The 16182-nt window shown below is 43.5% G+C and overlaps 1 protein-coding gene across 1 annotated transcript in view; it reads left to right on the top strand.

Moving 5' to 3' along the window:
* The window catches only part of GUCA1B (guanylate cyclase activator 1B), a 27853-nt gene extending 11671 nt beyond the window's left edge, over nt 1–16182 (top strand). Inside the window, exons 3-5 of the mRNA XM_079980052.1 lie at nt 6362–6511; nt 12703–12817; nt 13869–16182. Of these exons, the coding sequence (XP_079836178.1) occupies nt 6362–6511; nt 12703–12817; nt 13869–13990 (387 nt within the window). The 3' untranslated portion in view covers nt 13991–16182. The remainder of the gene's footprint in view (nt 1–6361; nt 6512–12702; nt 12818–13868) is intronic.

Here is a 16182-nt window from a genome sequence, read left to right as displayed (position 1 = left end):
ATAGCAGCGGGGGACTCAATTGACAAATGGAACACACTCAACATGAAGTGGAAAATGTTCTGCTTCCAAGGCAAAGTTCACAAACCAAAACACCTACTTCCGGGTTTGCAGCGTTCTTAATCTAAGTTGTTCGTAGACTAAGCTGTTCTTAAACCAAGGTACCACTATATAGACATAGAAGGAGTGCATTGTGTTGAACTGGACATATGAAAGATGCAGCTTGTATCCAAGTTGTGACTCAACACGTTCTGAGAAGTTTCAACTTAGATGGGCTGAGTTGCAGTGTGGGAGTGAATTAAACTAATCACAAAACCAGCTCAATTAATTAAAAATGAGGTGTAGTCATCAACTAAGTTCTACTCAGGGTAGACTTGCTGAAATTAATAGGTCTAACTTAGCCATGTTCATTAATTTTAATGGGTCTACTCGCTGAGTATAACTTAGTGGGAGACCCCACCCAACTCCTGTTACTTCCAACACATAATTATCACGTGCTTTGATGGCAAGGGAAATTTCCAGCAGGAAAGCACCAATTCAGGGCAACAGGCTACAAATGGATAACACAGTTGAGAGGTAAATGTCCTTAGGAAGAATATTCTAGGATTTGCATTTTGTATGTTGGGTGTTTTTTAGTTTGACATTGACATTGTACAACTGCATATACTGAATGCAAGCTTTAACTAATTCACAGCAAGGGTAAGAGCAGAGGGGAAAGAAAGATGCATATGCAGTTGGATAGCGCAGATTGTTCTTGTTGGCATCCACCCATCTCAGGAAACAATGGAGTGTGCCTCCAAGTTGAAGTCAAACCACTGGAGAATCACAGCACCTGCTGTGGCTGCAGAGACTGATAACTCGTAACTGCTGCCTCCTGCGTTGTTTTTGCTACATTAGCAGCACCAAAGTGACCTCCCTGAGGCACAAGCCTCGGCAGTGTGTGTGGAGGTCCCGAGCTGTCCAGACAACAAGACTCCCACCTCTTGGCCTTGCTGATGTGCTCCAAAGGAAAGCAGAGCAATATGTTTGGCACCAGCTTGGCTGCAGGAGTTGCTCCTTAGTGGCCCCCAGTTCTCCAGAGCTGATTTCGAGGGTGCACAAGGGCTGGAGGAGAGGAAGAAGAAGTTAAGAGAATAAGAAGAGCCGGCTGGATCAGGCCAATGGCCTATCTAGTCTAGAATCCTGTTCTCACAGTAGTCAAACAGATTCTCAAGTGACCCCCGAGCACAAGTTCTGTGTGCACATAGAAATCTGTTGTGCCAGCAGAGCTGCATTGTTGGAGGCCATCCTTCATACCAGCTTGAGGTTTGTGCCTGAAATATAAAAAGTGAACAGACCCCAAGAAAGAGAGATGAATGGGAGTATAGGCTTTTGCATGGCCTGATCTTATGAAAAAGTGCTCCACTCTTAAGAGTAGTAGAATTTGATCTGATTGTTTCAGTGTTGGTATCAGCTCAAACTGGCTTGCCGTGCAAGAATTTCCATACAGTCTTTTGTATTAAGTGCCTCTGGGCCGGACGTGAGCCATTGGCTTGGGGAACAGAGGCAGAAAAATTCCCATAGGAATCAAGGAGAGCACAGAGATGCACTGCTCAAAGCTGACAGCAATGAAAGCAGTGTATTCTATGTGAAGAAATATGATGAAATGCACTTTGGGGACTGCAGAGGAATTTATTGCTTGCACCCCTCTAGCTTAAGCCTTACCCATTAGACTGGGCTGGCAATCACTTTAAGCTTTGTAAAGACACTTAAGGGTGTTAGTGGGGTGTATGGAGAAGGATGCGGTTAATAATGAAGAAGAGGGGTAAAAGAGGAGAAGGCTCCTCTCCCACTTTGCTCCTTTAAATCAAGCAGGCTCTGCTTTTCTACCTCCTCCCCGCTCATCCCCGGCTTAGCAAGCTGAAAAACTTTGCTGCTATGTAGCGAGCTGAGTGGGGAGGAGAGAGGGACAGAGAGCCTGGTTGCTTTAAAGGAGCCAACCGGACAGGAGCCACTTACACTCGTGTAAGCGGCTCCTCTCATCTCCCGCTTTGCTCCTTTAAAGAAGCAGGCTCTCTGTCCCTCTCTCCTCCCCACTCAGCGGCTCTTCTCCCGCTTTGCTGTTTCAAAGCAAGCCACGGAGGAGGGAAGGAAGGGGAACCATGGATCCTCTGCTCACGACTGCAGCAGATCCCCCCCGCCACCCGTAGGCATTCCCTCCATAACACGCACAGACATTTCCCCTTACTTTCTAGGAGGAAAAAAGTGAGTGTTATGGTGCAAAAAATACGGTAAATGGAAGCTCTGGGGGTTGGCAAAATCCCAACTGTCTTAGGTGTATGCTCCAGTTTTGAGAACATTGTATGATTGACAGGACATCATGGTCTACCTAGCATAAGTATATGTTCAGCCCTGAGGTCAGTTCACATATATCTTAATGGCAGGAAGATCAAGCCCAGCTAATTGAAGCTATAGCAGACCTATCACTGCATGGCTCACAATTAAAAAACTGGAAGAGCAAACTCCTACAACGCTTAAGAACTGGAAAAGCAAGCTTCTATAACTTTTCTTCTTGAGGGAAGTTGGCTTCAATCAGATTTGACCATAAACAAATTTAAATAAAGATTGTGCTATACAGAGAGCTGAGTGGATGTAATGAAAAACTAAAACCGAAAACAGTCTGAAGACTAGTTATGGAGGGTGCTACAGCAGCTACACTGCCTACCCTACTTATTCTAATCCTTATCTCACAAAGCCTGATTCTGTCAGTAATGAATCTTGCTCTCTTCTTTCCTTCAGTCAGGATGCCAAAGACTGGCTTTGAGAAAGAGGATACTGTCCATTGTTCCTGTTCAGTATAGTTAAATGGTATGCAGGACAAGAACAGGAAAGCCAGACATAGAGATTGTAGGCACCTCCTACCTTTAGGAGTTTTATTACAGGTGTATTCTGCAACATATCCTTGACAAAATAATAGTGCATTGGTGATGGATTCATTTTGATTCATCATTCGTTCTACAATATTTTCCCAATGCTAGGGGCCGGATTAAGACAAACAAAAATGTAGGCTACATTTGAAGCTGACAAGCAGAGGGCCAATTAAGATTTAGAATAAGCAAAAATACATTTGTTTTCAAACTTCCAGTGCTCCTTTAAAATCAAAGAAAAAGGTGCTATATTCTGTACAATGGTACCTCTGGTTACGAACACTTCAGGTTACAAGCTCCACTAACCCAGAAGTAGCTGCTTCTGGTTGCAAACTTTGCCCCAGGATGTGGACAGAAATCACGCGCCAGAGGCACGTGTGCTGTGGGAGTCCCCATTAAAGAAAGCGCGCCTCAGGATAAGAACGATTTCAGCTTAAGAACGGACCTCCAGAACGAATTAAATTCGTAACCAGAGGTACCACTGTATTTACATAGTGTCCTCCAATGGCAGAACCTGTGATTTTTAATATAGCATATGCAATCGGTGATTTCTATCTAACATGTTAATACAAACAAATAATGGTATGAAGTGTTTCTAAAACACAGCACGCCATCCAACTTTTTCATTTCAAAAACCAGGACACGCGTCTTCTGCGACATGCTCCCAGGTGAGTCACGTGACATGCTTTGCAATCCTGCCCTGAAAAAAGTGCTTTTTCAGGGCAAGAGTGCAAGAGAGAGCAGCATTCAAAATGGCCGCCACAGTCTTGCTTTAAAAAATAGGGTGCCCCTTTTTTCTGGGACACTCGGCATGTATGACACAGTTGCCATCTGAATTAACCAATTCAGTTTCTGTCTGAATGGAACCTTTGTTGGAGAAGATTCTTGAGAATAACTCTCCATTCATGTAGCCATTCAGGTCAACTAATCCATGCAGGCAGTTCATGTGCTTGTCAATATAGAATATGGTGTCAGGTGTTTGGTACTCTGTGTAGGGAGAGGGATGTGGAAACTGACATCAAAATAGGAGCCAGAAAGTCAGACATGGGAAGCAAAGTTGTGTATCAGCACCAGAAGAGGATCAAGATAGTGAAGTCAAATCAGGTTTATATAGATCAAGGAAACTAGGTGTCAATAGTGCAGGGTCAAAAGTCAAGAAGATATGCCAAGTAAGGAAAAGAAAGTCAAAAGAGTAAGCAGGGATTATACGCTTCATATAGGATTAGATAAACAATGGAAACATGACCTCAGCACGGCCACACAGGAGCAAGGAGGACAGAATGCCAGTGATAATATGGTATAGAAATGCTAAGGTTGTGTACCACACACTATACTTTTAAAGCACATCCAAAGCACATCTAAAGCACCCTCGCTCAAAGAAATCTGAGCATCGTAGTTTGTTAAGGGTTGCTAGGAATTTTCACTCTGTGAGCGAAAACTGTAGTGCCCAGAATTCTTTAAACGGAAAGAATGTGCTCAAATGTGCTTTTAAGGTATAGTTTGCACATAGCCCAAGTCAACGTCTGTTGTTTCAAATATACAAAAGATGATTGCACCATTTGGAATCATTGCACACTTCCACAGAAACCACTAGTGTCTGCTGTGTTCTGTGATTAAAGGTCTAATCTTCAACTATTTTCAAAATTCAAATGTAATTAAAGTCACTTTTTATTAGCTGAGTTTTGTGATAAGAATCAATTTTAAAAGATCTTCAAATTATCCTTGTTAGAATCTAAAACTTAAATACTTAGACATTGGATCACCCATTGCAGGGTTACTGCCACACCCAAGGAACTCTTTAGACTAGATTATCCTGAAATAGGTTGTATCACAGGATCACTGGGAAGAGTAGAAACTACTCTTTCAATTCCAAAGGTCCCCCGCCCCCTTTTAAAGAAAGTTTTCAAACAATATATAGTCTTTAACAAAAAACAAACAAAAAAAAACATTAGGCAAGAATGAAGCTTGTGAGAGTGAAACACAGTGTTGTTGTTTAGTGGTTTAGTTGTGTCCAACTCTTCATGACCCCATGGACCAGAGCATGCCAGGCACTCCTGTCTTCCGCTGTCTCCCGCAGTTTGGTCAAACTCATGCTGGTAGCTTCGAGAACACTGTCCAACCATCTCATCCTCTGTCATCCCCTGCTCCTTGTGCCCTCAATCTTTCCCAACACCAGGGTCTTTTCCATGGAGTCTTCTCTTCTCAGTAGGAAACACAGTAAAGGTAAAAGGTAAAGGTACCCCTGCCCGTACGGGCCAGTCTTGACAGACTCTGGGGTTGTGCGCCCATCTCACTTAAGAGGCCAGGGGCCAGCGCTGTCCGGAGACACTTCCGGGTCACGTGGCCAGCGTGACATCGCTGCTCTGGCGAGCCAGAGCCGCACACGGAAACGCCGTTTACCTTCCCGCTGGTAAGCGGTCCCTACTTATCTACTTGCACCCGGAGGTGCTTTCGAACTGCTAGGTTGGCAGGCGCTGGGACCGAGCAGCGGGAGCGCACCCCACCGCAGGGATTCGAACCGCCGACCTTTCGATCGGCAAGCCCTAGGCGCTGAGGCTTTAACCCACAGCGCCACCTGCGTCCCACACAGTAGGAAGGCAATATTTATAAATAGCTGACAAAGTATTTGTAGCCATGCTGATCATTTGGAATATAGCACACATACAAAAAGTGAGAAGACACCCTGATTCAAATGTGAATGATTTTTTACGTTACTCCAGGGGTGGTGACCACATAAGCGCTCTCTCGGAGACCTTTACAAATAATCCAAATAAAGCCTACTGCTACAGCCTGCATTTAAAATAGTGAAGGGTTCCAGCTTTCTCCCTCTATCCTAAGACTGAAAACAAGTCAGAAGATAACATATGCTAGACACAATAATAAGACCTGGTGTGTGGATAAACGTGTGTGCATGCAGACACATGGTACCAAGCATGAAGAAGTGTACTTGATAACTTCATTTGATAACAGGAATCTGCACAACGTAGTGCGCTTGATAACATAAGCTGTATTTTTGCTACAAAATGTTGGGCAGCTGCTGCCTCCAGAAATGGAGATGGGATCTGGCCTCAGGAAGGACTTTACCACAAAGACTTCTTGTGATTAGGATTCAAGGTGCACAAATGCTTCCTGGGACAAAGCACTAAGTGAAGAATGGATTCCTTTTGGAAATATAGAAACCTGACGTAAGGCACAACTGGTCGGTAATGATAATCTAAGAGATTTTAAGATTACATTGAGTAATTACGTCAGCCAAAGGTTATAGGAGAAAACAAAAGTAGATAGCACATGAGTAAATATCATATGACTACGTTTAGATTTCATCAGGGAATTGAAATTATGGCATGCAGCCATCATTCTAACTCCATTTCCATTAGTTTAAGATCTTTTTGACAAGTTCACTCTACATTTTGCTTCACTCTTTCCAAATTAACCCCTCCATGTTTTTTAATCCACAGGACAACACCATTGATTTCCTAGAATATGTGGCTGCTCTGAATCTTGTTTTACGAGGGAAGTTGGAACACAAACTGAGGTGGACGTTCAAAATATATGATAAGGATGGCAACGGCTGCATAGACAAACCTGAGCTCTTAGAAATAGTTGAGGTGAGTAAAAATTTAGTATTTGCTGCCAGACACTCTGTCTGATTTCATAACTTGAGTTTGGAGGCTTCTATAAACCCAGTCCTGCTTGAAGAACTGCTGCAGGGTTTCTCAAAAATGGGACATTTCAGCCATCCATAGAGATATGCGAAACCTAGTGTCCGGCACTGTCATGACACTAGATCTGCTGCTGTGAGTGTGAGACCTATGATGTTGATCGCTCACCTTCCCTCTTGAATTGTTTCATTTATTTGTAGCATTTGTATAAGTTTTTTTTTTTTACAATACATAAAACAAAATAATTTAAATGCAACCTAGGGCGTGAAATCATAAAAACAAAAGGTACATATAAAGAAATACTCTCAAAGTTAAAACACAGATTGAAAAATGGGCACCATAATCCAAAGCCCATTTAGCTGGCGGGGGGTGGGGGTGGTATCCTGATTCTGCCAGTCTTTGCCTACAGCAGTGGTTTTCAACCAGTGTGCCATGGCACCCTGGGGTGCCTTGAAGGATGGTCAGTGGTGTCGCGGGCAACACTGGCCTCTGCCCCTCTTTCTTTCCCTCCCTCCTTTGATCCCCTCTCATGTCTCTGCCTCCCAAAGGCTTGCACAGCTGTTTGTTGCAGCAGCCCTGGCTACAAGCTCTGCAAGCGAATGGTGCCTCTCAGGCTGACCAGGGGGTGCTGGTTACCAGAAGCTGAGGTGGCCTCAGAGTAAACAAGCAAGCAGGCAAGGGAGCCCAGCCAGCCAGTCCACCAGCCCTTGCTGTTGGGAGGCAGGGCAGATAAGCGCTGCTTTGGCCTTTCTTGTGCTTGCTGTGTGCAAGGCCTGCCTGGGAATTGAGTGCCCACTGCTGCCTCCCAAGGTAAGCTGCTGGCCTCATGGTCACTTTTGGCTATTCTTCATTGGACCACTAAGGCTGGGGGTATCCTCTTCACAGGCCTCTCTTTGGAGCAGAGGTGGAGGGAAGCTTAGAGATCAGGGGCGACAGCAGCAGCTGCCCAGAGGACTCCCAAAGAGAGCCATCATACAATCATCCAAAACAATTTGTCTGCCTCCTCCCATCATGGGAGCATCAGGACTGCAGATGCCGCAATGACCCCCTCACACCATTAAGCTGCAGTAGGAGCACCCAGGGTATGAATTTCAGCCTGATCCAGGCTACAAAGATTATTTTAAATACCTGGGTGAACAGAACGATCTTCCTCTTGTGCCCCAAACGCCACAAAGATGGTGCCAGAAAGGCTCCCTGGAAAGACTATAGAGCTAGGGTGCCACAACTGAAAAGGCCCTCACTGGAGGAGCAAAGCCTCCAATGAAAATGTTAAGCTTTTGGGAAGATGCACATGGGAGAATGTGGTCTTTTGGACAACCCCATCTAGGGCTTTAAGGTTAAAACTGGCACTTTAACTGGACCTGGACCTGGAAATGGACTGGGATTTTGAAATCTGATTTTTTTAAAATGGTGCCTTTGCTCTGCTCTGTTCACTTTCACTGAGGTTTCCCAAATGATGTTATTGACAGTAAAAAGTAAAAATCTTAACTTTTTTGCCTGTCATGTTAATATGCACACGTCATGCTTTCTTAACTTTATGTGCATGGTCAGAAAGGGTAGTGACAAGGAATGGGCTTCAGTATCAAGGAAAGGATCCAGCTTCTTCTAAATTATCAAAGACTGACAAGTTGGGTGTGATGCAGTGGCTTTCCTGTAATGCTTCTGATCATGATGAAAGTACAGTGGTACCTTGGTTTACAACCATAATCCATTCCGGAGGTCCAATTGTAAACCAAAACAGGTTGTAACCCAAAGCGCGCTTTCACCAATGGGGCCTCCCCCCCAAAATTGGTTGTAATAAAAAAAAATATGGGTTGTAATCCAAAATGGTTGTAATCCAAAGCAGTTGCAAACCAAGGTACCACTGTATTCGAACAAGGTGGCAACACAATCTTGAGAGATAGCAGTGGATTCCAGACAGTCTGAAGGAACAGAGTACAGGAGATGGTTATGGGTTTCTATTCACAAGTGGGAAGAGTGCTGTTGTGCTCTGATCCTGCTTGTGGGCTTCCCATAGGCATCTGGTTGACCATGGTGAGAACAGGATGCTGGACTAGATGGGCCATTGGCCTGATCCAGCACTTTCTCTCTCTCTTTTTTAAATACAATTTTTATTAAGTTTTACACAATTTTTCAACACAACATCTCCAACACTACATAACAAATCCTTGGCTATCATAGCCTAGGGTTTCCATCAACCCCTTCTGATGGTTTTCTGAATTCCTTTCTAATTGTGCATTTTATTACTATGCTTATTGTTTTAAATCCAATCATACCGTAGATTCCGGCGTATTAGGCGACTGGGCGTATTAGACGACCCCCCCCCCCAAAATTGGCAGCTGCAATTTGGGGGTTTGTCTTATAAGCCTAGTCTTTCTCCCGGTGCGGAACCCGCCACCCGCCACCCATACCCAGCGTATAAGACGACCCCCGACTTTTTAACCTCTTTTCCGGGGTTAAAAAGTCGTCTTATACGCCGGAATCTACGGTATGTCAACTAATATTAATACTTCTCACAATAATTTGAATAGCTCTCCTTACAAAACTTCTTGCAATCCTACAATTCAAATACAATATAAATTTCTTCCAGTCCTTTAGGCAAGTCTGGTCCCGCTGGTTTCAAATTTTCCCTGTAAGTCTTCCCAGCTCGACGTTGTCCATCAATTTTATTTGCCACTCTTCTTTTGTTGGCATTTCTTCTTGCTTCCATCTTTGGGCTAATAGTATTCTTGCTGCATATAAAAACAGTTTTAAAAAATCATTTTTATGAATTTCTGTACCTACCATACCCAGTAAAAGAGCTTCTGTTTTTTTGGGAAATGTATATTTCAACATTTTTTTGCTTTCATTATACATCATTTCCCAGAAGTCTTTCTCTTTTTTGCATTCCCACCACATGTGGTAAAATGTGCCCTTTTTTTCTTTACATTTCCAACATTTATTTTTTGTTTTATACATTTTAGCTAGTTTCACTGGTGTTACGTACCACCTATACATCATTTTCATTATATTTTCTTTTAATGCACTGCAGGCAGTAAAATTTATTCGCTCTCTCCATAACCTCCCCCAATCATCTATTGGTATATTATGTCCTATATCTTTAGCCCAATGTATCATTACTGATTTGACTTCTTCATCTTTTAGATGCCGTTCCAATAGTAATTTGTACATTTAAGTGATCCAGCACTCTCATATTCACAATGGACAAGTAAAGGTCCCTGGAGATTAGAACAGTGTCAATCCAAATGGAGAAAATGCAGCTAGGTTGTTTTTTGTTTTTTGTTTTTTTGGGTAATATATACCAGAAAAGAAAAACAATGCTATGTGATCTGAGGAGCTCTTTTTACACACACGGCATGCTGTACATAACCAAGAGCAAACAGTGTAAAGGAATGATCGGAAATTTATTGGAAAAATTTCTTGCTTCAGCTAGCATTACATAAGAATAAGGATTATAGAGAGAGAAATCAGGACTAAGCCATTGCACTTATCACACTAGCCCAGGGGTCTGCAACCCGCGGCTCCGGAGCCGCATGTGGCTCTTTTACACCTTTGCCGCGGCTCCGGGGCGGATACTAGCGAGGGGAGGAGGCGCATTGTGCGCCCCGACAATCCCCACTGTGGCGGGCGCTGTACTGGCTGTGACATCGCATGGGGGCGGTGTGTGCGTTAGTCACGCACCGTCCCGACGTCACCTTCCCGCCCGCCCGCCTGCCCGATACATTGTAAGGGGCATGTACGCTGGTCACTGCATTGAAAGGGGGCATGTACGCTGGTCACTGTTTTGAAGGGGAGTGAAGAACACACACACAAAAAAAAGGTAACTTGTTAATTTAACGTTTATTTCTATGAGGAGGAGTAATTCTGAGGGGTCAAACAAAGAAATAATAAAAAAGTGACAAAAAAGTTATTTTAATAATGACGAGTTTTGCGGCTCCCAGTTTTTTTTTCTTCGGAAACGGTCCAAGCAGTGGCATAGCGTGGGTTGTCAGCACCCGGGGCAAGGCAAGTAATTTGCGCCCCCTAACCCGTGGATTTGCGCCCCCTAACCATAACCCCCAGATGTTGCGCCCGGTGCGGCCGGCCCCCCTGCACCCCCCACGCTACGCCACTGGGTCCAAGTGGCTCTCTTTGTCTTAAAGGTTGCAGACCCCTGCACTAGCCATTCTTTCTTTCCTGTATCCAAGACCAACTGCATCCAGTAGTTAATTGCTTCAAGTAAAACAAAGCCATAATTCCTTTGGTGAGTCATAAGCATCAGGAAGATAAGCAGCCAATGACCTGTGCCAACAAAGAGGTCTGCTTTAGGCAGATTCACAGTCCCAGTTTTAAGGTCCGCAGAGAATTGGCCATAGCTGGGTCATGCCCTGGCTAATCCACAGTCTGGTGAGATGCCTCGTCCTTGTTGAAAGATGTAAAGAAAATCAAGGAGGGGAGAAGAGAATTCTAATTCTTAAGCCTGAAGGGGAAAGAGAGGCCATGACTCAGAATCCCCAAAACTGCAAAAACACACACACAAATAATCCCACAAATCCATCAGAATGTAGAATCATGAAGTTTGAAGGAACTTCAAATGTATTCCCAACACCTGCCAAGGCAGGAAAACCACTACTCCAACTCCCCTGATAAGTGGCCACCCAACCTTGGCTTTAAAAACCACTAACAAAGAAGAGCCCAGCACTTTCTAAGGCAGTTTGTCCCACTTTTGAACAACATATGATGTTTAGTCTAAATACCTTATTTAAATTTGAACCTACTCGTACTCTCTGGAGCAAGAGAGTACAAATTTGCTCTATCATCTGTGCAATAGCCCTTCAAATATTTGATGACAATCATCATAAATAAAGCCTCTTAATCATCTCTTTCATGGGCTAAACATACCTAACCCCTTCAACTTTTCCTCTTAGGTCTTGTTCCCCAAGCTCCTCACTATCTTTATCAACCTCTTTGTCATATGACACATTCGATTTCTATTTTATACAGAAGTTATATTTTCACTTACATTTGAATGGAACTGCTATCCTAAGCACAGGACTAAGAAAAAGTAGTGTTCAAAAAGAGAATATGCGGTTTAGAGGAGGATCGGTGATTACAGAGTTGGAAGTGATCAAAGGCCATTGAGCTTAGTCCTTAATCACACAACAGCTCCATCAACTTGTCATGTTTTCAAAGACCAATCTGCACACCACATTAAAGTACTGTACTGTTTAAATTAAGTTGTGGTTTAATGTGAATGAGCAACATGCTTCTCCTCTCTGCTCCTTTCTTTTGTGTCTGGGAAAGAAGAAAAACAGAGGCTGGCTTGCTGTTATGTGTGAACCAGCACTCATAGTTCATTTCTCTCTTAACAAACCATGATGGTAAGCCTAAAACAAACCATAGCTTTCCAAAGTAGCTGTTTGGGAGAAAAACAAATCATGAGCATTGGTTTGCACATAATGGCAAGCAAGCCTTTGGTTTGTTTCCTCCCCAGTGCACTGAATAAAGGAGCTCAGGAACAGCATTGCAATGCATTTTGTTTAGATCATAATTTAGACCAGCATGGGTCAAATGGTATACATTACATGTGATTGCATCTCATAATAGCCTGGTGGTCTTGTTAAAAAAAAACAAAAACACAATCTGGAAAAGTCATTTTGGGAAGGGCAACTATGGACAGAGAAGGGGTAAATCCTTAACCTCTCTCGCTGCCCACTCCCTTCCTGCTACAAATAGCACCTCCTAGCTGTTTTTTCTGTTCAGAACATCCCAGGTGCATGTTTCCTTGTGCAACCAACAGGAGAAAGCAAGGTACACTGCACTGAAGTCCCAGCAAAGCAGACAGGGAGACTTTACGTACTAATCCTCAAGATGGTTCTGACTCAGTGACCATGAACAAAACTTACCTAAAGGAAATTGAGGAGGTGGAGGTGTATGTCCACCCCATCTGACATGCTGTCTCTTGCTGTGCCATTTTCTGATGTCTCAGATCCTGACATGCACAGATTATTTCCCCAGATTACAAATGTGAGCAAAATATTCATTAGATTTTTCTGCATCTCTGTCTCGGAAACTTAAGTTGCTTTCTTTTCTGGTCTTCTCTTACCAGCAAGTGTTTGTTTGTTTTTAAAAACCATGGTTGTTTTTCTGTCTTCCAGTCTATTTACAGGCTTAAGCAAGTATGCCAGCCTGATGAAGAGCAAGGGGCACCTCGTCTCACTCCAGAAGAAGTTGTGGACAGGATATTTCAGTTAGTGGATGAGAATGGAGATGGTAAGAAATTTTCACCTTGGGTGATATTTGTGTCTGGATCTGTAATACTTATGCCATTCCAATGATTAATGGTTACACCAAAACTCACAGGAAGGAGCATTGTATGCATTTTAGTACAGCCCGTGTCAACTCATTTAAAATGTAAGGGCGTTGGGTGGCTCATTTGGTTGAGCATGAGGCTTTTAATCTCAGGATTGTGTGTTCAAGTCTCATGTTGGGCAAAATATTCCTACATTCCAGGGGCTGGACTAGAAGACCCTCATGGTCCCTTCCAACTCTACAGTTCCACGATTCTATGATTCCCTAGATCAGGGTTGGGCTCCTGTAGTCCTCCAGACATGGCTTGACTACAACTCCTATCATCTCTGCCCCTTGACCCTGCTGGCTGAGACTGATCTTCTTCTGATTGTTGGAGCTGGGAGTCCAACAATATCCAAAGTGCAACAGGTCCCACCACCCTTGGTCTACATAAAAGCTTCTACATTTTTGAGCCTTTACTCAGATTTTCTGTGGACCATCATATCCAATCATTGCTGGTGCTGAGCCAAATCTGAATGTTTGATTTGCACCTGAGCACCTACTCTTGGCTTTCCCCTTTTAGACTTGCTCAGGCACTTCACGACTCCCTTGAAAATGTTTGAAGAGCACGAAGGGCGGGGTGGGGGGAACTCAGCAAATAATGTGCCTGAAAGTGAAAACTCTCTTAAGGAGATTCTGGCTGACTTAAATGCTCTCAACACTCATAGTCCTGGTTGGTAAGAATCTGAAGCGACTATATTGGAACATTCTGATAACTTGTTTTCCTACAATGAATAAGTGCAGAAGCACCATTTGGGACCCACTAGCATGAGGATACCCATTCCCTTCTCTCTCCACAACGAAAATGGCAGGTTGTAGGTGGCAGGAGAGTCTCTGATAGCACATGGTGGCAAAGAGGTGCAGTGACCCAAGTGCTGGCATGCAGATGTACAGAATAGGTAGAGCTTTGAGGGCATGCTTCCTTTGTTCCCTTTCATCTTTGATAAACATCTCTCTTGCATTGATTCTTTAGGGCAGCTTTCTCTGGATGAATTCATTGACGGGGCCCGAAAAGACAAGTGGGTGATGAAGATGCTACAAATGGATGTGAACCCAGGAGGATGGATTGTTGAGCAGAGGAGGAAATCTCTGTGACCGGAAGGATGTGGTGTGGGGCAGCGGGTGGTTCAGTGTGTTGCATTTCCAGTTGTAACCAAATGGAGAGTGCTTCCTTTCATTCTAGAATCATTTGCTTAACTGAAAGCATTCTCCAGCAACTCTGTGAAGCGCATGTATTGAAAGTACCACGGGTACTAACCTATGTGAGCCATGGCTAGGAAATAACCATATGCATAAATATTGTCCTGTTTGCTGGTCCAGGTATCAAAAGGGACTGCCTTAGAAGAGTCTCAAAAGTGAACACTGAGTGTCATTTGATGCTCAGATGCACAAAGGGACTGATTAGTGAGTCACAATGCTTTCTTTGTAGGTGTATGTCTGCTATTTTATGTCTGAGGAGAAAGAGATGAACTTGCTGGAAGAGAGGAAGTTCTTTGGTAACAGAGTTTGAGAAGATGGCTGGTTAGTCTGTTCTGATTCTGAGTTTGTGTGTTCCAAGGGTTTTACTTGATGTTAATATTCTGCTGCTAACCTAAACCATTTGGAGACTGTTTCATCGCAAGTGAGATGTTCCAACTTTTTGTAACATTGCAAATGCACAGCCAAGCATATATGGAATTCGAAACAGGAAAAGAACCTATTTACTATATGCAATGAGACTGCAGGGAGGACAGGCTCTTACTAGACCAAGTGCAGAATATTATGAATACTGAACTTGTAGCATCATACACCTATTGTGTTCTGAGTCTATTTCCCTCTGTCAACTCACTGATTGTCTTAGGGCAGATTCCTCTACATGGTAGATCCTTCTTTGGAACCCTTTTCTAGGAATTTTAGTGTCATTGAGGAAACTTTGGTCTGGTTAAGATGATCCTCCAGACTACAGTTTGAAAAATCAGAAAGGTGACATAACATCATGCGCTTGCAGTAGCTGTCTCTCTCTTGCATTTTCTTGTGGCGGTTCCCACTCCCTTTCCTTATTTCTTCTAACCATGGTTTGCCATAATTATTGACTTGGGCAAACTGTGATTAGCAATAACCAGGACTAACTCCAAACGATGATTTGCAAGCCTATGGTCTCAAGGCATAGTTTGCAGGCAAGTATTACCCTTAGTTTGCCATCTTTGGACATCACAACAAACTATGGTTAGTGGAAACCTGATAATGGAGTGGCTCAGTGTGCATCAATGGAGGTGAGAGGGGGAAGAGAAAGTGCAAGAACACTTGGTACCTTCCCAAACTTCCAAACCATGGTTTGGAGTACTGGATCATGATGTCTGCCCAGGCCTGAATATGAGGATGGTGACAGGGCAGCATGTTCTGGTGAGAAATGATGCTAATTGTGAAATGAGCAGTGCAGATTTGTCACATTTGCACTAAAAGTTTGCAGATGAATTAGTGAATAAATTAGGTGAGGCTCCATTTGCTGAGCCCGTTGCACACTGTGAATACTAGGTATAAGTGCTCATTAGCAAATAGGTGACATTGTATTATATTTATTAAAACCCTTCAAATACAGAAGAACTCATTTGTTTGAGTGGCCTGCATTACATTCAAGCTTTCCAGAGACTACAAGCCAGGATCAGTGCCAGGTTTAGTGGGGCACTTGGCACTGCACAGGTGCCCCTCTTGCCTTGATAACCTGCAGACCCAGCAACAGAAAAAGCTGGTCCAGCCAGCAAGCGATGCTATATTGGAGCCCCAGAGACACTGGGGGAGGGGGTTAAAATGAAAGGAGCCACCCACAGTCATGCGGGAGCCCGTGCTGAGAGGACCACCAGGCCTCCGTGGCCAAATCAGATTTGGTGGTGCTTCCTTAGTGAGGGCTCAGGCCCTTAGCAATGGCCTGGTGGTGTTGACCCCAGTCGCTGGACGGTATAGCAATAGCATGGAATGGTCTGGCCCAAAGCACACAACAGACTGATCATTCTCGTGATCTCTCAATATCTTCATTTTCACATAACTCTTTGGCTGCACATTCAATTTGTAAAGCATGTGGAAACACCAGAAATAAAGTCATATAGGCAATATTTTTGAATATTCATAGATATGTAATTATGGGAAGGGTCTGTTACATCTATCAGAGATATCATATTCTGGTAGAATTGTGTAATACAATAAGAAGACCCAAATGCTAAACTAAACCAGCTGAATAATAATTTTCTCACCTTACCTTGAATGTATTTTATTTGCCATTTTCTTATTCTTCAGACTCATAAGACAAAATC

The sequence above is a fragment of the Podarcis cretensis genome (genome assembly GCF_951804945.1).
Source record: "Podarcis cretensis genome assembly, chromosome: 6".
Classification (NCBI taxonomy): Eukaryota; Metazoa; Chordata; class Lepidosauria; order Squamata; family Lacertidae; genus Podarcis; species Podarcis cretensis.
Note: the sequence above shows the minus strand (reverse complement) of the source record. Positions and strands in the feature narration are given on the sequence as shown.